Below are 24,357 nucleotides of genomic sequence, written 5' to 3' on the forward strand. Positions count from 1 at the left end.
ATAGCGAATGCCAGCAGCAAACCACTGAACTGAGAACGGGACCCCCGTTGAAGGAATCAGAGAAAGAACTGGAAGAGCTTGAAGGGGCTCGAGACCCCATATGAACAACAATGCCAAGCAACCAGAGCTTCCAGGGACTAAGCCACTACCTAAAGACTATACATGGACTGACCCTGGACTCTGACCTCATAGGTAGCAATGAATATTCTAGTAAGATCACCAGTGGAAGGGGAAGCCCTTGGTCCTGCCAAGACTGAACTTGATTGTTGGAGGGAGGGAGGTAATGGAGGGAGGATGGGGAGGGGAACACCCATAGAGAAGGGGAGGGGGAGGGGTTAGGGGGATGTTGGCCCGGAAACCCAGAAAGGGAATAACAACTGAAATGAAAATAAGAAATACCCAAGTTAATAAAGATGGAGAAAAAAAAAGAGATTTTGATTCTAAACTTTTGTCTTGAGAGTTGTATTTTATAGAGTGTGCCTACTTGGATTCCTGGTCTCAAGGACTTTCAGCTGGGTCCAGTCAAGACACATCGGCTACAGCATTTGCTTCATTCTTCCTACCCACTACCCCCAAGGATATCTCAATACCCATGTACAGCTTGAAGAAGCTATGGAGGAGTCGTCGCCCCAATTCCCTGGACTTTGGGGTGGGGGGCAGAAAGTGTTTATTCTAAAGTTGTTTTTATGAGGAATTTAGAAATGGTTGTAATTTAACAGGGAGGAATTAGCTAGATTGAGTTATACAGTCGTAATCTTATTTGTTAACTAAGCTAAAATCATATCTTTGCTTTGATATAGAATTTATTTGTTAAAAGTTTAAAAGTACGGGGTTTAGAGCCAGTCTTTTTTTTTCTTTTTATCTTTATTAACTTAGTATTTCTTATTTACATTTCGATTATTATTCCCCTTCCCGGTTTCCAGGCCAACATCCCCCTAACCCCTTCCCCTTCCCTTCTATATGGCTGTTCCCCTCCCCATCCTCACCCCCTTGTTGCCCTCCCCCCAACAATCACGTTCACTGGGGGTTCAGTCTTAGCAGGACCAAGGGCTTCCCCTTCCACTAGTGCTCTTACTAGGTTATTCATTGCTACCTATGAGGTTGGAGCCCAGGGTCAGTCCATGTATAGTCTTGGGTAGTGGCTTAGTCCCTGGAAGCTCTGGTTGGTTGGCATTGTTGTACATATGGGGTCTTGAGCCCCTTCAAGTAGAGCCAGTCCTTCTATTGATGTCATTACAAACTTCTGAGTTGATTAAACATGTGAGTTAAGGGCCAAATAGCAAATATATTGCTGACTTTGTGAGAGTACTTTCAAGATATTATTAAGATATAAAGACAACAGTACAGATTGTCTTACATAGGTAGATAGTTTTCAAAAATGTCAGGAACCCACAAAATTTGAGATTTAAAGTTATTTATCTTTTGTTGAGACATATCTGCTCCTAACAGTTCCCCTTTGGCGGATTTAACAAAGAATTTGAACATCTCTACCTCCAGATGAGGCAATACTTTGTGGCTAGGCAGCCACTAGACAAAATTGCCTGTTTCATCTGCAGACTAATACTGTCCAGAAAAGGACAAATTATGCAGAATAGTTGACTGATAAATTCTGCCAAGACAGGTTGATCAGCCCTTCAAAATCTGCATTTCAAGAGTCTGTCAGTTGATTTTGGGCCAGAAGGCTGAAGACTTGCACTCACATGTTGCTAACAGGGGACTGTGCTAGTGGAGATTTGTCTCTACAACCTCTCAGTTCTAGAAGCCGTGTTAGGCTTCCTATGTGTATAGATATTTGGTCATTCTCAGATTTCTGATGGGGTTGAAGACTGATTATAGTCTCATAGCCTATCAGGCTGTTTAACTCTGAATATACATATTTTATTAGATAGTTATCAGATAGTGTACAAGCTAGCCAAGATATAATATAGATTTTAAGCCTTTCTTAAGCTGGAATGGATAACTAAATGTTCTGTTTAACTGATATAGTGTTGGACTGGGTGTTAAATATATTTTATGCTTTTAATTACAAAATAATAATAGTTGTGCTCAGCTTATATTTGAGAGAAAAGTTTTTTTTTAATTAGACAAAAAGGGTGAAATGTGGGATGATGTCACAGGTGAGTCAGGTACAAGATAGAAGGAGGACTGTCATTGGATGAGAAGGAAGGATGGGCGGGAGAAAAGTTTGAAGGAAGAGGAGGAGACTGGAACGAAGAGAGAGGAAGAGAGGAGGAGGGGGGGCCAAGAAGCTGTGGCAGGACAATGGAAGCTGACGTAAAGATCTCGCTCTGTGTATTTACAGGTTATGAATGTTCTTAAGGGATGGATGGTACTGGGCTTTGTATGTTTAGGTGGGCAATTATATCTTATCAATTGAATCTAAAAAAAAGTGTTATTTCAAGGAGTCAATCTAGCAGAAGATCCTTAAATCTGTTTTCTTGGCGATCACAATGGTTTTAGGCAATTTGGGCAACTAGTGATATCATTTTCTAGATTCAACACTCAACCATATCCCTCCCACATTTTTAAACAAACGTTTGTATCTTTCGGGACTTTCTACAGTGAAGATATTGCACCCACCTGATGTGTAAACAGAGTGGTCACTTACTTGATGTGACTTAATACATGTTAAGATGAAACTTGGACTTTAACAAATGTACCTTCTTAGGTGTATGTGCTATTTGAAATCACCTCCTTAGAGAAAACAAGTCTGGTTCACTGGGATTCATTTTTTATCAACACAAAGACTCTTTAGAGGAAAAACTCTTCGGAGGAAACATGTACATTCTAGAAGAATGAGACTTAAGCTTTTAACGAATATTAGCCCCTTACTATGGTTGAGAATATATTGGGGTATTACACTGCACCTAATTATACTACACAGTTCCTATATGCCACTAGAATAAAAGGAGAGTACACGGTGGGAGCAAAGATCTGCCTGGGAGCATTTGGCTGGAGTGTGGTAATGGACAGTCTGGTGCTGACAGAAGGCAATGCCAAATGGGGCGATAGGAGTCTTCAGGTGCTAGGCACCTCAGCTCTACAAAGGAAGGACACTGAGGTATGGATGTTCCTATAGAGCAAAACATGCTTCTACTTACCCTATCACCCACCCTGGAACTTCTCTCTCTAAAACCTCAGATAAGATGTATCCCATACAATGGAAATGACAGAAACTGCCAAGTATAGTTTGGTCTTTAGTATTTAATAAGTGTTCACGGATAATTGAGTGTGTCTTGTTTGCTAATCAAGCTACTCATTTCTCTTTGTCCTAAGAAAACCACGTAGTATTAAAAAAAATGCGCTAGAAACAAGGTCATCAAAAATAGAACTGAGAATGGAAATTTAAACAGAAAGGGGGTGTGAGAGTTCTTGCCAGTCAAATCAACATGCACTTTCTCAGCAGAAAAATCACAGAAATGTGGGCTGAAAAGGGTGTGCCTCCCAAAAGGGGTAAGAAGAAGGACAACTAAGAATGGAATGCCACCCCTCTCTCTATGGCTCAAAGCCCACAAAAGCATTTCTATCACCTGGTAAACTTCACCTCGTAGCTCAGTGAGCCGATGAATCTAGATTCCCCCAAGTCTAAGGACATCATTGTTAAAACTTTCACACTATAGTTAAAAAATAGAATTCACACTATGAAAATTAAAGTGAGGTAAGTATGTGAAATTCTTTGTAAACTGGGAAGCAGAAAGAAATAATTATATAGGAAAAAAACTTCTATCTGGGCTGAAAGAAGTCTACAAATAAACCAGTGACTGCAAATATTTACTAAGTTCCGTTAAGATATAAAAAGTACTCGTTTGGCCAAGAAGATCAATGACCACTCAGATAAAAATCATTCAGTAGTAACATCTACAGATGTGCACGAAGCAACTATGTTTTGCTTTATTCTTACCACTGTGTTAATGCACGTTTTAAAAGCAAATAAGCACTTCTATCAGGCCTTCCCTTTCCCCTCATCTGCTTAGGGCAGTAGATGTCCAATCTTTAAGTGCTGATATTTCTTTCTTTCTTAATGAGCAGTCAGATGCCTCAGTCCTTAGTTGAAAAAGATATCTATGCCACATAATACCAGAATCACCTTGTGAAGGTGGCATCGTTAGCATTCATGTTCTGCCCAGTAGAGCAGATGTGGCAGATAGAGTGGATCCTCACTACCAACAGATTGTGTATTTGCAAAGGTTTCTACTTGCTAAAATGCACATGTAACCCCCAAATCAGTACTGAATGTATGTTCACAGTTGTTCACAGGGAGGGACAAATCAGTGAAAGATTGGATGCGTTCAATGCCACCTTCCCAGTTCATGTGCTTTATGCAGGCAAAGACAAAGTGAAGTTAGATAAACGTCTGGACGTAAGCAACAATATATCAGCCAATATTTAATATTAATGGGTCAGCAATGTATGCTAAGTAAGTGTCTTTGAAGAGAAATACTTATAAAGAAAGATGACACACTGGTCCACTGATGAAAATACCACCAGAGGCTGAGAGGGAACTAACTCTTTCATCCAGAAAGAATGGTTCAGTATTCAACAACTTGGCTTTACTGAAAGTTTGTAGAAGATTACTACTCTCTGAAATAAGGACCGGCAGAATTACATTCCATGATTCACAAGACCAAGAAACACATGTTTAATTGTGCTGGGGTCACTCAGCCTGCTAAAAGCAGGGGAAATGCCGCCACAGATACATTCTATCCCAAGTCCAGAGATCACTTTGCCTCTTTTTCCGAGCACACTGTGGCCTTGCTTTTCCACACGATATAGGTATCTGGATTTAACTAAGGTTCTTGTTTTTAATTATTGCCTTTTGAGGTGCTTAAATCAGGTCTAAATTGAACAATAAAGCCCAAAGAGAAAAAGATATATAACAGTTGAATTCCTGTTATAGAATTTTGGGTCATGCAGGCTCATACAGAGAAGATTAAGGCTAAACTTTACTGAATATTGCCTCTGTGCCAGATAAATCTAGCCGGTCACCAGATCCTATCTCATCGATTAAACAAAATCACTGTGGTGTTAGCAACCTAATTTGACCTTTATCCTTTAAACCAGGTGCAAAGAAACATGCTTAATAAATGGGAAGCAATTCTATAGTGAATAGAGGTACACATTAAAAACTTAGCTGGTTTTTGCCTATTAAAATAGTTACGAGTATAAATAAATAAATAAACAAACCCAAAATGTTGACACCAGAACATTTACCTAATATACGACAAAACACTCTCTACCATATTTACTCAAGAAAAGAAAGTGAAACTATTTCTTGGCACACATACCCATGAGCAAATTATTTAGAGATCATTTATTCATTTTTGCTTAAAACAGGAAAAAAGCCCAAGTGTCCACTTATCATTTGAGGTAAGCAGAAAATGAACTAAAAGAAGTATTAATACCTATGGCTACATAAGCATATTAAAAACTCTGTTAAGAAGGAAAAAAGAGGCTAAAGGGCTATTCACTAGCACTGTACAGCAGAGGGTAGAGCAGCACTTCCTTGGTCACGGTGGAGGACAATTACTGACCACAATGCACAATGGAATGCTCTGAGGCCATACAAGTGTTTTATGACTTGATGAACTGTGACAAGCTAAAACTGTGTTCAGATTGGATGAAACAGACAAATAAGAAACAAGACACCTTTAACCATTTATTTAAAATTTGAAAGATAAGCAAAGCCATATTTTGCCGATTTCTCACAATAACGGACAGCATGAGTACTTATTAACAGCATGAGAGTAATGTTAAAATGAGCGTGTTTAGCTGCAGTTTGCAACATGTGGTGATAGCCCTAGTTTGGACAGCCAAATCCGACCAAGGTGCTGTTTGAGACCTTGGCTTAATAGGAGACCCCACGTAAGACAAAGGCATTCGCCAGTTATGTAAGGTGTTAGTAATTTTAATTTACTAATCGGAAGATTGTGTAATACTTTTATACTCCATGCATTAGTAACATTATGCAGAATTTTTTAAGACACTATGTTTACCTTGTCTTAGAAAAAGACAAGAAAAAATAAGGATGTTGAAAATATTGAAAGTGCTTTCATTTAAATGTAAATAAAAACCTTTCATCTTTTGGAGATGGTTCCATTTTGTTATATTGAAACTCAACTGTAGATAACAAAACCAGAGCTTAAATGCCAAGGCTTAGGAGACATTATAGGGGAACGGTTGGGAACAGGAGCATCTAACAGCCTTCAAAAAGATAAACCTTTTAGAATGAAGGGGACAGGAAAAGGGTTACACACAGTTAGCTTCATGGAAGTTGTCACTTTTCTAGTGGTACCTGCTTAGGGGGGTGATGCTTTCTGATAGCACTCAAAGCTTTTGCTCTGTTCAACCATTTTCTTTGTCCCTGGCATCCTTCACAGGGTTTGTTTCAAAGCCTGAATATTTTGCTTGCTTAATTAGGTTTGTTTATTGAGAGTGGATGAAAGAGGAAACGAGCTGTTTCCACTGCTAATGCAGCCCTTCCTTGACAACTCTGATAAGAGCCTCAGGGAAGGTCATATTCAAGACACCCTGGATGGCGCAAAAGCCAAAGATGACATGAGGCCTTGAAATTCCCTGGACCTTACACAAGAGTGTGAAAAGACTCCTCGGGATACAGACTGAAAGTTTGTTTTTCATAGAAGCTGCCTTCCCCCAACTTTATTAACAAAGCCTTTGCTTTGTGTACTACCTTATTAACTGCCAATAGTCTGACAGTTCTTGGTAAAGATTTTATGAGGCTACGTCTTTGAAAGAATCAAGTGCAGCTGACTTTTTCAATAATGACAAACAAGATGCCTACTGAAGGCAGAGGATTAGGACATGCCATGCATGTTCTGGGAGAGCCCTGATTGACCAACATGCTTCCTATGTCTTCTAAATTGTGTTCATAGATACTATGTTGTCTACTTCAGAGTCAGAAAACTTTGCTCACCTGCTCATATCTATTCTCTATGAAGCTTTTTAAAAAAATAAAATAAAACACTTGTGGAAATATCATTTAAAAATTGCAGAATGGCAAAAAGACAACTCAAATCTTTTCCACTCTTCCTATGCAAAATATGCCCTTCCCCCTTTCTTTGTACCCACTTTAGTTTTATTTATCTGCAGATGTATTATTATAGCATTGTATTCTCCTGTATATTTTGTTACTCTTCTACTGTAATATGAACTATATTGATATAGTGTCTATTTCTCACCTATGTGTGCACATGTTAATGTGTTTATGGAGACATGTGTGTAAAGGTAGGATAATCACACACATATAGAGACCAGAACCTCATTCCTCAGGAGCCATCTACCTTGTGTTTTGTTGTGGTTGGTTGGTTGGTTGGTTGGTTGGTTGGTTGGTTGGTTGGTTGGTTGGTTTGGATTGTTTGAAGAATCACTCACTAACATAGAGCTCATCAAGTTGACTAGGTCAGCTGGCCAGGAAGCCCAGCAACCTATCTTAACTGCCCCAGCACTAAGATTCCAAGCACACACTCTCATGTTTTTATTTTCTTTGTTTTGTTTTACATGGGTTCTAGAGATTGAACTCGAGCCTTCATGCTTGGAAGTTATGTAGTTTGAATAAAATTGGCCTCTGTAAGTGCCTAGGGAGTAGCACTAACAAGAGATGTGGCCTTGTTGGAATAGGTATGGGTTTGCTGGAGAAAGTGGGTCACTGGGGGATGGGTTTTGCAGTCTCAGAAGATCAAACCAAACCTAGTGACTTACTGTTCACATCCTGTTGCTTTTTCTTTTCTGGATATAGAACTCTTCAGCTGCCTCTGTAGCACCATGTCTGCCCGGACACTGCTATGATTCCAGCCATGACTATTAAGAACCAAACCTATAAACTATATGACAGTCCTAATTAAATGTTTTCCTTTATAAAAGTAGCCTTGGTCCCAGTGTCTTCACAGCAATAAAATCCTAACTAAAACAGAAGGCAAGAACATTACTCACTGCGCTATCCCCTAAACCCTTTGGTTTTTTGTTTTTTTTTTTTTTTCATCTTTGTATCTGTAGTCTTCATAACATGTTTATAAAATGACTTTTATAAGAGATAAGACATTTTCAGTGTCTATCCTGGAATTATAATTACATAAAGAATGAACTTGACCATGGAGTCAAAGCTAAGGCCAAGGACATGAGAGCTGGACCTGAATCAAGTTTTGTCCTTGGAGAGCTAGTTCTTTCTCAAAGGGAATTAGGGGATGTAGGTCAACTAAAGGGTGGATCCTCCATCTGGCTCTCTGTAAGCTATCTCGGGCACAGGTTGACTCTTAAATGTTAGCAGAACCAGTGCAGACCCACACCCTTGGCCTCAGGCCTGACCTGATATGGCCCCAGAAGTAAAGAACAGATCATCTGTGAAAACATCAGAAGATACTCTTTAAGCTGCTTTAAACTATCAAATATTGTCTATGGATTTCTTAAAAAGGGATGTTTGTTGTATACTTTTCCAACTCACTCCTTGAGTAGCAATTGTATTTAATAGTTTGCAGTCTTGGAAAAGATAATTTTTCTGAATATTCTCCCCCAAATGTATTCCTATGTATCTTTTCCCCACAGGTAAGACAGTATTTCTGAAGTTATGTGCCATAAATAAGCTTATGTGCAATTATCACTGTATTTTTTAAATTTTTCTTTGACAATTTTATAGATGCTAATTACTCTCTTTCCTCACCCTCTTTCCTCTCTCCCATCCCTATCAAACCCATCTCCTCCCTATCAGTTCCTTTCCCAAATTATTGACTTTTGGTTTGGTTTGTGATCCATTTAGGTTAACCAGGGCTCCACAAGACTGCAACTGTTTCTCAAAACATAGCAACTCACCTTCTCCATATTGGATGATCAAAGGATGAAAGGAAGGGAATCCATTTTAGTGTTTTTTATAACCTAGCCCCAGAGGTCGCAGGTCTTCATTGCTTTACTCTAATGGACCTATATATAAGACTATACAAAATGAACATAACAGAGGCTCGCGCTGGACACTGAACTTCCTCACTGAAATTGTTTGCAGCACATCGAAATAAGCTACCAAAATAAATTGTATTCACAGCTTCGTTACAAAATGTGAAGTTCTGCATGAACTCTCCTTAGATACAGTCATTGCATATCACACATTTGACCCATCTTAATGCTCTACATTTTAAAAAAGTTCTTTGTTTGCATTAACTCTTAGACATTTTGAGAAGCAACACCAAACCATATGAAACCCAAGTTTGCTACTGTACCTACAACTTCAAAAATTTTATGGATTCCCTCAGCAAAGGGAAAAAAATCTCTAACTATTAAGCTAAATGCAAAGCTTTCAGCTCACTACTAACCACAAATGTAATAGGCAAATGTCTGACATTAACTTAAGGCCTACCTAACAATCTACGAATATCAAGATGACAGAAAATATTTACTTTAAGTATCAAATTCCTCTTTAATTTGGCAATTTCATTTCTCTTCACTGACCTAATGAATAATTGGTTCACATTTTAGAGTGTGGACCTCAAGTTGCTGTTGACACACACACAGGCAATCTAACTTCTACACACACTCAGTGGCTTCCAGTGATAGTTCATGACGTCACCAGAACCTTTTAGTTCAACCACCAAATAAGGTTATATTAAGTGAAAGCTGTGGTAAAACTGCAAGGTATAAAATGTAGTCAGCAAGTTCTTCAAAAGATTGAGGAACTATCTCGAGATAAACTTTCTCCTATAGAGGCTATCACATACTGAACAGTAGGATGCACGAGTTCTCCAAATCCCAAAGGCTGTACAGGATGTTAGCGAAGTTTACATTAAACCATTGTCTTTCAAATCAGTACCCTAGTGCTTCACCCTGATTATGTATTTTAAAAAAGTGGAGCTCTCACTGAGCACATGGCTAATTCCATCAGCAACCCACAGACACTTAGTGTAGGAGGCTCACAGATAAAGCACTAGGGGAACCAGGAATGTTAAGCACACAGGGTTGTCTCCTTGAAGGAAGAGATGTATAACCTGTTTCCTACCCAGAAAGTTGAGAGGAGAGTTGTTTAATAGCCCGGTGATCTTTGCCCTATCTGTTTAACTGAAACCACACCAGATCCATCCCCAACCCTTAAGATATAATATGTAGTTAATCTATAGAATTTATCTTTATGGAAGAGGTCACATGTACTTTACAGAGTTTAGATGTGTGCTTTATTGTGCACATCGATTGAGTTATCAGCAGGGAATGGATTTGAACGTGGAATCAAGTAGTGTTTGTGTTCCAGTGTTTCTGCTTCCCAGCTTACACACAGGACCAGCAACCCACACTCCTGCTGCCACAGCTCAACCCATTCTTGCCACGGTGCCTTACCTGCCATGATGAAATGTATTTCTAACTGTAAGCCAAAACAAACATTTCCCACTTTACTTGGATTCTGTCAAATATGTTGTCACAGAAAGAACAAACTATTGCATTAGCCATTCTGGTAATTCAGTACCAGCATCGATATTTAAAGTTGCTATTCTCAAAACAATATTTTTTTCAAAATCACTCTCTTCGGTGAAAGACTAAAGAAAACAATTTTATATCACACTCAATATGTTAGCCTAAAATGTAATGTTTGTTGGACTTTCAGCCAGTTCTTATTTTATCACAAGGAAAACCAGAATAACCTAGCACAGGGTGACTGCAATTACACACTCATCTAGCTCCACACACCTAATTTACATAGTTATCTCCTTATATTCATTGGGGATTGGTTCCAGGACCTTTCACAGATATCAAAATTTGTGGATACACAAATGTCAATACAAAATAGTGTAGCATTTATACGTAACCCATTCATATCTTTCTGTAAACTTTAAATCATCCCCACATTACTTATAACACCTAATAACATGCAACTGCTGTCACCTAGTGATCATACCATATGGTCTAGAGAATAGTTGCAATAAAAGAATCTGTAATTATTCAGTACAAATATATATATAAATGTATATATATACATATATATATCATCATTGATTGATGGCTTAGAAGTAGAACAGACAGGGATGACTATATGGATTTTTTTTTAAATATTTACTCTTAGTATGGGTTAAGATTAGAGAAACGTTAGTACTGCTTTGAACATTAAAGGCCCAGCACAGGCTCATGTGTTTGAACATCTGGTGGCCCTGCTTGAAGAGGCTGTGAATCTTAGGAAAGTAGGGTCTGGCTGTAGAAGTGATTCACTAGAGGGTTGACCTTCAGGGCTATACGTCCTTTGCCACTTCAGGCCCAAACTCTCTGTTGCCTGGTCCCCTGAGATTCATGAAGACCCAGCCACATTGTAGGTTGCCAGGGAACACTACCACACTTCATCCTTGACAAATGACTAAACCCTCTAGAGCCAGGAGCCGAAATAAACCCTTCCTCCTGTAAGAATCTTCCTTCTATCAAGTGTCTTTGTTCCAAGGAGAAGAAAAGTAACTGATACAAAGTCTAAAAGCCAACAAACTCTATGTATGCACCATGTTGGACAGGATGGGTGGTCTTCCAGAGACATTAGAAGTTACAAAGGCAGAAAGGAAAGATGGAGGGTTATTATACACAAAGTAGGAGGAAAAGGGGTTGGGGATTTAGCTCAGTGGTAGAGCACTTGCCTAGCAAGCGCAAGGCCCTGGGTTCGGTCCCAAGCTCCGAAAAAAAGAAAAAGAAAAAAAAAAGTAGGAGGAAAATTTTGAAAGTGCCTGTTGAGTGCAGGCCAAGGAAACAGTGAGCCTAAGATACGGAGATCAAGGAGGGATGCTTGGCATGATGAAATATAATGAAATACCCACAACTGAGGTCTAGCTGCCAATGCAAGGATCACATTTGTCAAGGACACGCTACATAGAAACATCATTTTGCAAAAATGTTGGTTGGGAATGAAATAAAGAGAAACATAGTATTTGAACTTCAGGTGTACCTCACTGAGCAACTAGAAAGCAGAGCAATTCTCTACCAGTTTTTCAAAATATTAAGGTACAACAGCTACAGTAAACCAGATAGAAAAAGATTTAAATTGTAAATAAAATCTTCAGAAACTGACACTACTAAGTCTAGCTTTTGTCATTATATATTGATTCTTCTTAATAGTCTTATGCTAGACTCATTATCGCCTAAAAGTGAGCCATGAAATAAAGAGACAGTTCTGGTTTATGCTGTCTGATAGACGCAGAGCTCATCAGGTGATTGCAAGTGTATCCTTTTGCAAGCTGACTGATGCTAAGATAAACAAGTAAGAAAGTATTTTCAACCTATTGGAGCTCTTAGCATGAAACATAAAAACATCCTTCCTTCCTTCCTAACAAGACAGAGTGTACATTGTCTTCCAAAGAGATGACTTTGGTATGTTCCAAGCAGCTGGAAAGTCAGCTGTGAGGAGAGAACACAGGCTGATGTGGAAACCCAGAAAATGCTCTGAGGACTTTTATAGGAAGAGGAGGAGGGGGGCTGAAGGTTTAGGGAAAAGAAGAAATAGGAACAAAAAGAAAAGAAGGGAGGGAGGGGGGAGGGAAGGAAGGAAGCAAGCAAAAGAAAGAGAGAGAAAGAAAGAAAGGAAAGAAAGGAAGGAAGGAAGGAAGGAAGGAAGGAAGAAAGAAAGAGAGAAAGAAAGAAAGAAAGGAAGGAAGGAAGGAAGAAAGAAAGAAAGAAAAGGATGGGTGGAAAAAGAACTTTATGAAATGGCTCATCAGGCTCTGACCAAGTCAATCAAGTACATCAGCCAGACAAATAGCAGCAGGCATCTCAGGGAAAGCCAGGTCACATACTGGCTTACACACCTGGCTATGTGCAAGAAAAAAACTGACCAAATACTGTGGCTTCTTCTTCAGGATCTTTCAGAGCAAGAGGCCAGTCTCCTCGGAGCTGAACCTTCCAAACTCTCACAGGAGGAAACAGCGGGAAGCTGATAGCTTAAGTCATGTTCAAAGCTTCTGCAGAAACTTGGTTCCACTCACCAGGTCCTGTCTCTGTGTGAGGCTGCTAGACCATAGAACCCAGGATTCTTTTCTCTCAACATCCTTTCAAGAAGCACATAAGCTATGGACTGTTCTGTAGATTTCAAAGGCTCTCAGTTTCAAAGCTCTTACGTACTTTTAGTGTGGAATTTCCCTGCAGGCCCTTGAGTTGAAGTGAATGTCTCCAGCTGAGGTAATAATCTGAGAGGTTTCATGAATTAGAGAAGATGGGGATATACTGACTGGAGGTTGTACTTACTAGGTGTAGATTCTAGAGGGCCCCTTGCCATCTCTGGCTCTTTCCTGTCCCTCTCAGCTTCCTTTTGGCCATTAGGTGAAGAACTTACATCATATATACATCCTATCATATATACTTATATATACTCCTATCACCGTGATGTCCCACGCAAGTACATGGGGATAAAGCCACCAAGGGATGAACCCTCTGAAACCCCTTGTAAGGATTTTAGCCACAGGTGTGAAAAAAATAACTATTATACTGAACTTGAGAATGTAACTATCAAATCCCTTCATGACGCTACACACCTTTAATCTCAGCACTCGGGAGGCTGATGCACGCAGCTCCCTGACTGGTCTACATAATGAGCTCCAAGTTAACCAAGGCTTCATAGTGAGACACTGCCTCAAAGGGGGTAACAAAAAAAGAGCATAACTCTCAGAAGTGGACTCAGTTGGTCAAGATCTGAGTTCAAATCCCCAGTATGTATGTAAAAGCCTGTTGTGGTGGCGCACATCTGAAATACCAGTGCTAGGAAAGTAGAAATAGGTGAATTCCTAGAGCACACTGCTCAGCCAGCATTGCCAATTAGTGAGATCCAGTTTCAGTGAGAGAACTTGTCTCAAACAAATATGGTAAACAATGATGAAGAAACCCCATATCAACCTCCAGCACCACCTTCAAGCACACACACATACCCCAACACACACCAGACATACAAAACAACTATCAAAAGATTCATTAAAGTTACCCTAATATTATTTGTTTGCAAAAGCAGAATAACTGATATTTTATGCGGGAGGGAGAAATATCTGTTCAGAGAGGGTTTATTAACTTGCATAGGCTCTTCTTTATTTCTGTTATTTACCTACTAACCTATATCCTTGAACATTCATCCTTCCAATTCATAATGAACTACAGATTAGAGTAAACCTCAGTGAAGCAGCACAGTATCCCTGAGTCCAGTGAAAATATGAGTGTTTAGGGGAGAATTTAGTGACAGGACAGTCACCAGGGTGTCTGGAGAAGATGAACCAGAAGAAGAATGCAGGGTTGATGCTTTCTCCTGAACAATCTGGCGAGGAATTGCTTAACTCCATCCAGGAAACTGGACGGAGACCATACTACACCACTGACAGCCTATTTGGAACAGGACTGGATTCCAGAGTTTCTGCCAATGAAACTCTGGCAGCCATCCCAACCCCCCTCCTTAAGGGCAGGATCTGCAGAGAAGGAAGGCCTGTTAGGTCTTGCCCCGCCCACATGCTGTGCACACAATGGATGCTCAGCAGGACCCTGGAATACCAGGAAAGTCTCTAATTAGCTAAAAAATGGGAAATTCAAAAGATGATATTTAAGGAGAAAGAACATCTAAAACCACCTTGTCAGCACATTGGAAGCAAAGCTGGAGGTCGGAGGTTCTACCAGGACTCCTGCCCTCATTCGGGAGAGACCCACCCTTTTATGTGGGACATAGACACCATGCATTTGAAAGATATATTTGATCATAAAGCATTCTATCAGGTAGAAAATATATGTTTGATCTAAATGAGAAAGACAAGTTAGCTCAGATAACCTGGCTTGGTGGGAAGGGAGGTACACTGCTTTACACAAGAAGTCATCTTCCTGTATATATCGGGGCTATTGGATTTCTGCATATGAGTGTGAATTTTGGTATTCCACATGTGTACAGGAGCCTATGGGGGCCAAAGGAAGGTGTCATCTAGAGATGGAGTGTCTGGAGGCTGAGAGCCAGCCACCATGTAGGTGTTAGGGAAAGGTCAGTCAATGCTCTTAACTGTACAGCCATCTATGCTGAATGTTTTTAAATAGAGCACAGGCCAAACTCCTTGAGATGAAAAATGTATTATTCACATTTTTAATATTAATATGATTTTTAAAGTATTAACTCAATACGTTTACATTCAATCCATTCAATCCAGAAGAATATGACCACGACTTCTCTGCCCTGACTTCTGAGGTTTTTTTGATAGGATCATATGCTTTAGCCATACAGTAATGAGACATCACAGGAGATTTATGAAACCAGAGTTATGCCTGGTTAGTTAATGAAAAAAAAAAGTGTGCCTCATGTCATAAAATCCTAAAATAAGATAACAAAAATGGTAATCACTTTTAAATTTATAGAAATTCACACGTAACGCTTAACTGACAAAGTAATTTACCTGCCACTTTTATACCATACTCCTCCAGATTGATCAGTAGTCCTCGATAACACTCAAATCATCCAGGAAGTGATTTTAAAGCCTCTCAAGCCACACTAATTAGGTAGTAACTGAGTGGGAGGCAGAGACTTGGAGACTGAGCTGAAATCCTTCAGTTTTCCTCATGTACAGCCTAGATTGCTGTGGCATAGGGAAACTATGACTTATGCCTCATGCCTCAGTTCTCTCTAATATTAATGTCTAATCTGACCAGAAGATAGTCGGAGTGAGCGGTTTTGCCCTGGTTTTCCCCTAGGGTGAGCTTCAGATGAACAGTCCTCAACAGGGAAATGAAGACAATCTGTCTAGGAAAGCGTCTCCTTTCACCCTCATTTTCAGAATTCCGCAGGACAAACAGTAGCAGACTTCATTGTTTATGGGCTGAGAGGAGCTCAGATCCTAGCACAGTGCTGAGCATCTCAAAGTGCTATGCCAACGACTCGGAATACGCGTCAAGGATTTATTAGATGAGAGCACATGGAGAACACTAAGGATATCTTACGATGGAAGGGTTTCAGCAGGAAACTCAAGCAAACATGAAGAACTATGACAGTCTTTCTGTCCGAGGACTCCAGTCTGGGACAATCGGACCACCCTTATCTGCCATGTGCCTTCTATAAACCACTCCAGCACAAGAAACACAAAGGGTGGGAAAGCCACAGAGTGTGTTCACATTAAACCATCCATACATCATGTTTTCTGATAGCAAATGCCCCAGTGTCATGTTAAGACACCTTTGGGCCATCTAGATTTTGCCTTGTGTGCTGAGAGCCAGTATATTGTTTTATTAACACTAAAAGATGTCTGAACAAAGGTTCTTTAGTTTTTCCAAGTTCTCTCTACAGTATCCAGTAATGATGTCCGTATCCTTCTGCAAGACACACATCTAACTTGCCCCTATGGTAACGCTCATGCTTACTCTCTAAACTACTGCACAAACATCTCAGAAGCCTGTTATCCCAAGGACTGCATGACAAGTTCATAAGTGTGCGCTGCTTACAATGTGTCTTTTAAGAAGTTCTTGTGTCTCATGTCTTCCCCTTTGAGAAAGGTGGCATCTGTAAAAAGAAGGTTTTAGGAAAATGTGCTTCATGTGTCTTTTCGCATAGACCAAAGAATCTAGGCATTGACTGAACTCTTTCAATCAGAAAATAAGGTTCACTGGACACTTTTGCTCTTCTAATAAGACTTGTGCCAGTTCTCAAGGATGGCTCAGAATTAACTCCAGCCATATAGGGAAGCTGACTGGCACCTTGCCTGTGAAGTATCTGTCACTAAAGGCTGAATTCTGTGGGACGGGGATGGAGTATCAGTGCTCAAACCAGTGTGTTCTCTGGAGTTATATTTCCTGTTCACAGTTCCACTTTTTGATGGAGGGACACAAAACCGCCCTTTGAGCATTTACGGCAGGTTGATTTTAAGTTAACCGAGGAATGTAACTACTTCTAACCTCTGAGTTGCTTCTAACCAAAAGCACACAGCAAAAGTTTCAGATGTTTACTTTTGCAATTATGCTACATAAGGATGTGATTTACATCCCGACTGCAGACTGTTCTAGGCACATGGCCACAGAATAAAGGCCAATGCAGCCAAGGGCTGAGGTGACTTCTGTCTAATAGCCAGTGAGACCCTCACCCCAGCAGCCCTTCATGGACTGAATCCTTTCAACCATAAGATCTTAGAAAGAGATCCTTTTCTAGTCGAGCCTTCAGGCGAAATCCAGTGCTCGAGCCTTCACTGTAGCCTTGTATAAGACATTGAATGAGAGAATTCCCTCTAAGCCAGAAACTTTGCAACAATAAATGCATTTTCTTGAGCTGGCAATTTCATGGAAATTGCACTAAAGTCGATAATATATTATTGAAGTTTATTATTATAATATTAATATATTATTAACAAATTGATTGTATGTTTAATGTTATTTTAATAAAATGAATGTACTTAAACCATTGTTTTCCCATTCTATACTTAGCACTTTTCTTTTGTATCTGATGCTATTTATTTTATTATGCTTGTTTAAAGATAAGTTCTGTTTTCATTTTGCTATCCTAGTAATATCTCAGATTATCTTACTTTTTAAGTTTATGTTATCTTTCAGATCACCCTTATCAAGTTCTCCTTCTTCCACACCTGCTTTTATCAGTGAGCAAGCAAAGAGAATTCCTTCTGACGCTGGTCACCCGCACAGAAACATCAGGCTGGTCATGTGACCTCACTAGCTCTCCCTGTATTAGACACTCTTCTTCTGCCTTAGACAAACATTTTGTCAGGCACTAACCTATAAAAAACACTTCATCTTTTTTTGCTATGATATTGATGAACCGTATTCTCAAATATTGCCTTGTAACTCATTAACTTGAAGAAAAACAGAGACCTAAAATTCCTTAATATTTTGTATCTCATAGCCCAATAGAGCACTCTATTGAAGGTATAACTAATGGATGTATAATCAGCATCAGCAAAATGTATCTAAGACATTGGTTTCTAAACTTAGGCTCAACTGGACTATATTTGATTATTTGCTCATTCCTAATATATAGTTTTTAAAGCATCGCTGGTCTCATTCAATTTTACCTAGATTCTCAATAATTAGTATTAGATAAACAAATACAAAAAAGAAATCATTAGAGCTAAAATTATATACATTTAGAACTATTAAAAAAAACCTCTAAAATAAGTTTCCTGTGGTGTTACAACCTTTTTTTAATTGAATAATTTCTTCCTACGCACTCTTTAATTCTGTCCTAGAAATGCACAAATACATTATTCTAACAAAATCAGCCCTTAGCCGGTAGTGGAGCACACCTTTAATCCCAGCACTTAGAAAGCAGAGGCAGGCAGATCTCTGAGTTCTAGGCCAGACTGGTCTACAGAGTGAGTTCTAAAACAGCCAGGGATACACAGAGAGACCCTGACTTGAAAAACAAAAACAAAGAAAAATAAAATCAGCCCTCCACCCACTGGGTATTAACCCTCCCATTTCCCCACTGGCTCAGAAACACCATCTGTCCCTTGGAGAGACAGACCAGGCTTTCTGAGTGACACATTCTTTTATTGCATCCTTTTGTTGAGAAGGGCACTGTGGAAAGTGAGAGGCAGTCCCACGGTGAGTGGCTGGAAACTTTGCAGGACACTCAGAAAGAGGGTACCCTCATCTCTCAGTCAAACTCTTCCTAACCCCAAATCTACTTGTCTCTTAGCCCTGTCCTTGGTGTCTCTTAGAATGCTAGAGTCCTCTGGTCTGGATTGAGTCCCTCAAGCTGTTCTCAAAGCCGAAGGGCTTCATGCAGAAGGAGGAAGATCTCGCTGCTCTGAAATCACCTCTTCTCTCACATCACCCCTACTAACCAGTCAGCTACCGGAAGACGTTGGTCCATGCTTCCTCTTCTCAGTCTCCATGCTCTAGACATGGCGCATAGCTTTTTATTTGAACAAGTTAGTATCTCTTTACAGGGGTCAAGGAACTGATACTTCGTTGAAGTGAAGGCTAGGATGTTTGTCTAGATAAGTGACTTTGCACAAATTATTTAAACACCTGGAGGCATAATTGGATACTCTATAAAATGAGAGTAATAAGATTTCTGCATCATACAAGCCCTTAGAATTTAGACTTCCTGCATCAAAAATATATAACACTAAATTACCACATTACTCATTCAAAAAAGAAAAAAAAAAGACTGCCCAAGAGAATAATAGTTAGCCACTAATTGCCTTGATTATCATTATTCATCTGTCCATGTTTTTTTTGTTTAAAGATGATTTTGTTTTTAATTGCGAGGGAGAGAATCAAAGTCTGTGGATATGAGCATGAGTTGGGTGCTGGTCTCCAGCGGAGGCCAAAAGAAGGCTTTGGATCCTCTGGAGCCGGAGTTTTAGGTTTTTATATAGCAGTTATGAACTGCTCTGACAGGGGCTGGGAAGTGAACTCAGGTCCTCCTCAAAGGGAGAATGCACTCCCAACTGCTGAGTCATCTTTCCAGCTAGCCCAAGTACGTCTTGTCAAGGATTCCTACTCTTCTGAGTAAGAACTCAAGGCGAAGTGCCAGGTGCTCACTGTCTCCCATGTACCCCAGACTTCTATGTCCTCAAGTCATGTTATCACGTCCATATCTCGAACATTCCTCTGTGACTTTCCTGGTACATATTTCAAGAGGAGAGATAATAGAGCTGTGTAGTAAAGCCAGCACTTTCAGGCTAAATCGGACTTCCTTCCATACACAGGAGTTTCAGCACAGAGTTTTGTCAAGCCTCTGACGTCCCTTTACAAGGTTGTGTTGGTTCTCTTCACATCATGTTGTCCTCTGTGGTTTTTATTTTAGCATACGTGCCAGGGAAGAAGAAAATTCTACAGTGACCAAAGAGTCCCAGAAGTAGCTGGAGCACAAAGCAATGTGCTAGTTTTCTCCAGTATCTGAGTGTCATAGTTTAATTTTTCTCCAGGGGCAAAAAAAAAATCCAAGACCAAAAAATAAAAGAAATAAATTTTAAGAATAAGTTCTAGTAAATCTCACCAGGAGAGCCATTGGCATTCCCAGTAGTGGAGCAGTGGCTTCCTGTGGACAGTCACAGTTGTCCTATGGGCCAAGGATGGCCAGGACACAAGGCAGGGGATACCTTTCCCCAGTGCTATCATGAGAACTGTGCTTGGTGATCCTGTCACCTCTCCACCTCGCCATCAAAAACACGCTACCTTGCTTGCTATTGCGCATGACTCGAGATGCAAATAAATAAATTACCAAGGAATATAGTCATTAACTTGTGAAAACAAGAAAAGATACATTATTCATAGTCTTTAAACTTTTATAAAGCAAAAATTTCTAACAACTTATTTTTAGAATGAGATATGTGACTAGATATGCAAATAGTCATATGACATGTAACAAGTGAGTTCTTATAAATAACCAAATAAACCTTACACATAACAATGGCACATATAAAGTCTAAGATACCAATATATAAAATGATGGTATGTTTTAAGGATTAATATTAATATTAATTAACGATATTAAGGGTGCTGCCGTGTGGTTTCCCTCATCTGTATGAGGAAGGATATATGATTCAAGAGAGATGTAGCTTTCCCCATGTGTGCTGCAGACCTGATTCACAGAATAGGCCAGGGGTTCTGTTTACCCAGAGGGAAGCAAGATCAGTATTTGGTCCTGGCTCTGCCATTAACATGGGAAAGTTACTAACCACAACCCCAACCACCACCAAAATTTTGGAGTTTTCATTTATATGAGCAGTTTAGATAAGCCAGTGTTTTCCAGATATTGTCCTGGGATGGAGTTTTTGATCACACTTTAATAAAATGAAAAAAGAAAGATAGATACTAGACTGAGTTTAAATGCTCTTCTTTTTTTTTTAAACTGATGAAAATGGCTTGATTTCCTGAACGGCAAGGATTTCTCCCTACCTTTGAGCAGTCTCACAAGGCAAAAGTCAAGTGTGGCTCCTATTAACAGAACCCTGCTACTCAAAGCTACCTGCATTTTCACTGGCTCACAAATGCAGAGGTCTGGGATGCACTATGCTCAGCCATCACTAATCTCTGGCTTCTACACTCTTCCTAAGTCACAGGCTGTATTCAACTCTGAAGCAGTAAGGAAGAACCTTTCTACCCCAGCACTTCCTCAAACATGCTCTGTCACAGAGCCTCCAGAAAGATATCATAGCTGCTCAACTAGAGACTGTCATTCAAATGGGTTTGGGAAACAATGGGTTAAGAGACTGGATCCTTTTTTTTTTTTTTCTCGAGAAATACTTAGATCATGTAGAATGGTAACATCCACTGTGGAATTCTCTCTCTCTCTCTCTCTCTCTCTCTCTCTCTCTCTCTCTCTCTCTCTCTCTCTCTCAAAAACGAGCAAGCATGAAAAGTTCCGGTAGCCACTGAGGGAACTATCTGCCACCCTCCCTCCAGTTATTATTCTAGGACATTCTGGAACACATGTTAACAAAGGTGACCAACTGAAAGAAATTTCCTCAATAGCTTTTAAGAAAATCAAAGAAATTTACCATTTATTTTATAATAGTTATAATTTGGTATTTTGTTCAGACTAACCAAAACTATAGATTATTAAAACATTACAAAACAAACCTGGATGCAAACCATTGATTGGCAAAAGAAAAGAGGCAAAAGTTTTGTACCAAGTATTGACAACTATATATTCTTCTTTATCACTACAAAAAAGGCAACTTGTACCAAAAGTTCTATATCTAATGATGACAACGGGAAATTTAAGGCACTTGGAATTTACCTAATTCTGTAGTAACCACATTTGTCTGCCATCCTTACACAGTAAATACAGAGTAAAGTAAAAACACCTGCAAGTTTTGAAACTGAAAAATGCTACCGGCTCCTTTCAAATGTCAAAGATCTTAAAAGTTACATCAACGTGAACAATTAGTTATGGATTAAGTCACAGCGCATTATGATCAAGGAAAGAAACTTGTGGAAGAAGGAAAACCTAAGGGTATTTGATATTTTTTTTTCTTTGTATAATCATTTGATCAGAATTGAGGTTTCCTCTGCCTTTTGCCACCATTCCCATCCTCATGTGAGCTACTATCTAGACAAATGCTTCAGCCTTCTGGATTCAAGTTTCCCTTTACTGAGTGGGAGTGGGGGGCTTTGCATTTGAGACAAGAGGATCCTAAACCGAACTCTACAGAGAGAGGACACAGCCATGTCCTCTCAGTGTTCTTCCGGACAGGCTTTTCTTTCAGACTCAGTTTGGATGAGTCTGTGTGCTAGGCTTACCCTCTAGGATTTCTCAGCCTAACTGTACCGTAAATTCCAGCCTGTTTTTTTTTTTTAATAATCCTGCTGACTACAGCAGTCTGCAGTCATAAAAAGCCTCCACAGACCTAATGTGCCTCTTCGAAAAAGCAAAAATCCACACAACATTTATGTTCACAGACAGGACCAGGAAGAAGCTCCACATTTAGTGCTAATGAGTTCCAAAGATTACTTCTAGGGTCTAAACTTAGAAAATTTACTTCTCTTTTGATGGCTTTTGTAAACAGAATACCAGCACTAAAATAAACAATTTAGTCAAGAGAAGGGGGAGTGTCCTGTCCAGCAAGTCAAATTCTCTGCCAAACTCCACTGGAGAGCCGTGTCTGCTACTTAGCTCGAGACTGTACTTAAGTCTGACCTATCTAGATTCCCTCAGCCCCTACCCCACAGGTATGTTTGAGACTTGCAAACGATTCCAGTTTGCAGAACAAGCTACCCCCAGAGCTCAAGCCACTCTCCATTGTCTCTGTGGACAGGGCTAAAAGCACCATTAGCTCTAACAAACCACAAGAGAAGTTTACATAATCTGATTTGATAGACAAATGCTGTAGTTTGCAAATACTGAACTCCACCACTTTAGTTCGTGTGAACATACTCCGTTAGAAGCTGTTAGGAGGAGCTGAGCTCACAAAGTAAATAACAGGGGTGGGAGAGAAAACAAGACTTTAGTCGCCCCTGCACACATAGGACCTTTGACCCTCTGCAGAATAAGTCCATTCCCCCATATTGTACAGCAGATCACATTTCATATCAACAGCTAAAACCAAGCAACTCTTAATCTTACTTTTAAAACACAAAACATCCCAGCTACTTGCCTTTTGGCAATTTCTGTGCATTTCCCAGAGCAAGTGCAATACTTCCACAGAGAAGTAGACACCCCAGGCTGGAGAGCATGTTGCATTTGCCTGCTCACACGGGGAGTGATGCGGCTGGGTGCCCTGCAACCCTGGAACTGCATTTAAGTGGACGTCCTCCACTGACAGAGGAGGGAGGCTGCTCTGAGCTCTGCTGTGGGCTTACTCACAGGGGGTGGAGACAAGATGACATCACACCCTTTCCCACACACTCAAAAAAAAAAAAAAAGTAGGCACAACAGCAAAAACATATCATCACATTTCCCTCTGCAACGCTGCAACTGCCTGCCTCTTCTCTTTCCCCTCGGTATAAGAATTGAAAGTATGACCAATCTGTGTTCATGAGAGAACTACTCAGGCAGCTTTGAAACATCTGATGAACTAGTTTAAAGGAAAAAAAATCATTCCTAAACCCATCAAAACATTAAAAGATAAAATGCAATTTTATTAAGAAACTGTTTTTTAATTAGCCAGGAAACCAATCCAATCCTTCCTTTAAATGGAAGTAAAATCATGAAAATATACTTTGAACAATTGTGAAGCTATAATGTTATGAGGAACTTCAAGAGAGTCCTAAGCTGTGCAGTTATACACTGTGTACATATACACACAAGAAAGAGTCCCACTGTCATGGCATAAATAAGCAATGGCAGCATTAAAGTAAGTCATGGCACTATCGCCATCTAGTCAGCCTTACTAAATTTAAAATCTAAAGAAGGATGAGAACTAGTAACATGGCTTGCTATTCAAGCATGAGGATCTGAGTTCAGATCCTATTACCCTCATAAAAAGCCAAGCATCACAGCATGAACAAGGAACAGCTCTAGGGGAGACTGAGGTAGGAGGAGCCCTGAGACTTACAGTGCAGCCAGCCTCACTGAGGTCGAGACGCCTTGCCTCAAAAGCTAAGGGTGAGAGAACCTGCAGAAGACACCGAATGTCAGCCTCTGACCTCCAGAGGCTCTTAGACACACAGGTATACAAGTACATCCACGCACACCTGCACATACATACAAACACATAGGCGCACCTGCACGCAAACAAAAACAAAGGACGGCGCCGGTTTTGTAAATTCGACAGCAGCGTTTTTCTATTTCCCATAGTGTTCAGAAAACACACCTTACTGTAAGCAATAACAAACGGCAACAACAGCAAAGCCCTCAATGAAGAAGAATTTCAGCAACAGCGTTTATCTGTAAAGTCCCTGTGTATGCCTTTTTCTGCGACATCACGTTGCCCCAAATACAAGACACTGCTGGGACAGCTGGGTTCACACCGTACTCTGAGTAACTCTGTTTATAGG

At 39.9% G+C, this 24,357-nt stretch overlaps 1 protein-coding gene across 50 annotated transcripts in view; it reads right to left on the reverse strand.

Moving 5' to 3' along the window:
• Positions 1–23,221, reverse strand: part of Abi3bp (ABI family member 3 binding protein) — a 216,708-nt gene extending 193,487 nt beyond the window's left edge. For all 50 annotated transcript variants that reach the window (XR_010056273.1, XR_010056272.1, XM_017598136.3 and 47 more), the window contains exon 1: positions 23,016–23,221. Coding sequence is in view for 48 of the 50 variants with exons in the window: in XM_017598136.3 (XP_017453625.1) it covers positions 23,016–23,094 (79 nt within the window). In the remaining 2 variants the exon portion in view is untranslated. The remainder of the gene's footprint in view (positions 1–23,015) is intronic.
• Between the last annotated feature and the right edge of the window lie 1,136 nt (positions 23,222–24,357).

This window comes from Rattus norvegicus, chromosome 11, assembly GCF_036323735.1.
Source record: "Rattus norvegicus strain BN/NHsdMcwi chromosome 11, GRCr8, whole genome shotgun sequence".
Classification (NCBI taxonomy): Eukaryota; Metazoa; Chordata; class Mammalia; order Rodentia; family Muridae; genus Rattus; species Rattus norvegicus.